The following is a 1,540-nucleotide window of genomic DNA, read 5'->3' on the forward strand; positions in this document are numbered from 1 at the left end:
GGCTAATACCCGGCAGGCCGGGCACGGTCCTTTCGTTTTCTAATGCCGGCACGGCGGGTGCTTAACCCTAACCCTAACCTACTCTAACCGCCTAACCCGGTAACGCCTCATCCCTAACCTGCTAATACCCAACCCTCTGGATTTTATTGACGATAACGCTAAAAAATTAAAAACTGCCACGGGGGCATACGAAATCGCCCAAAAGAACGGGTGCACGGGCAGCCGTCAGATAAGTACGCCGCGCCGGGGCACGTATAGCAGTAAATCAATACCTTCCTTTCTATGCCGATGGTTTCGTAGACTGCCACCTGTCCCCAGCCAATGCTCAGGAAAAGATGGCCTCACAAAACGCAAAATAATCGGCTTTTATAACACTCTAGTTTATCTACCATGGACATCTCACCTATCCTTTTGAACACCTTCCACAACTTTACACACTGTATTCTATAGCACTTATTCCTCAAAGTGCTAGCACTACTTGCGTTTCGTTTTCAAATGCTGTTGTGTAGGCCTACACAGTACACGCACCCGCCTATCCTGTGTTTGGGTTACATTATTGTATCTACTAGTACTACTACTACTACTAGTAGGCCTACTAGTCTCAAATTATTATTACTAGTATATTAATTACATTATAATTACGATAGTAATACTTATTTCTTAACTTATAGGGTACTAAACTCACCATTTTGATGTTGATTTCTCGCAAAGCTTCAGCTCACACGACCTTATTCGGCGGCTAGTGAGACTCGTATGCCGTTTCGAATACGTTCTACAATGAACGGTTACTGAGCAACGCGTCAACAATGTTAGCACGTGCTCAAAATTGCCAACGGCCAAACCAAACTTCACGGCAGATGGCGCTCTCGCTCTGGCTTACGCTTTTTTACTACAAGGTTTACAGCGGCCAGGTAACCGGCTATGTAATAATATTTGTACTTTTAAAAGTTGCAAAGCTATTAAAAATCCGATCATGATTTTATGAGAAATTTTATAAAATAGTGATACGAAATAGTGCGCGTATTAATTGTGCGTCCATTTACTACTTTCAAATCATTACGCTGTTTACTAACCACAGACCACAGACTTTTAACGGACTAAACTATTAAACTACTAAACTAACGGACTAATTTAACGGACTAAACTAACAGCGAAGTTCACGTGTTTATTTAATATTTATCATGAATTTTTCGGATGCTTGTCAATATACCTAATTCTCGAACATTGTCTTTGATACATTTTTGCGTATTCAGCTTAAAACATCTCAATTTGTCTACCAGTACCAACAACAGGGGCGGATTCAGACCGTATTTGCCGGGAAATACTATTACTACTACTACTACTAGGCCTAGTACTAGATACAATAATGTAACCCAAACCCAAGAGGATAGGGTTACAAAGCCTTTGTAACCCTATCCTTAGGGGGGGCCTTTGTAACTTTTGTCCTTGGGGGCCTTTGTAAATTGTAACCCTATCCTTAGGGTTACAAGGCTTTGTAACCCTATCCTCTTGTGTTTGGGTTACATTATTGTATCTAGGA

At 41.4% G+C, this 1,540-nt stretch overlaps 1 protein-coding gene across 1 annotated transcript in view; it reads right to left on the minus strand.

Annotated features, from left to right (window-relative positions):
* Nucleotides 1-824, minus strand: part of LOC106805490 (tubulin alpha chain, testis-specific-like) — a 12,179-nt gene extending 11,355 nt beyond the window's left edge. The window contains exon 1 of the mRNA XM_014807104.1: nucleotides 686-824. Within this exon, the coding sequence (XP_014662590.1) occupies nucleotides 686-688 (3 nt within the window). The 5' untranslated portion in view covers nucleotides 689-824. The remainder of the gene's footprint in view (nucleotides 1-685) is intronic.
* Nucleotides 825-1,540: the final 716 nt, after the last annotated feature.

The sequence above is a fragment of the Priapulus caudatus genome, unplaced genomic scaffold, assembly GCF_000485595.1.
Source record: "Priapulus caudatus unplaced genomic scaffold, Priapulus_caudatus-5.0.1 Scaffold6, whole genome shotgun sequence".
In the NCBI taxonomy this organism is placed as follows: domain Eukaryota; kingdom Metazoa; phylum Priapulida; class Priapulimorpha; order Priapulimorphida; family Priapulidae; genus Priapulus; species Priapulus caudatus.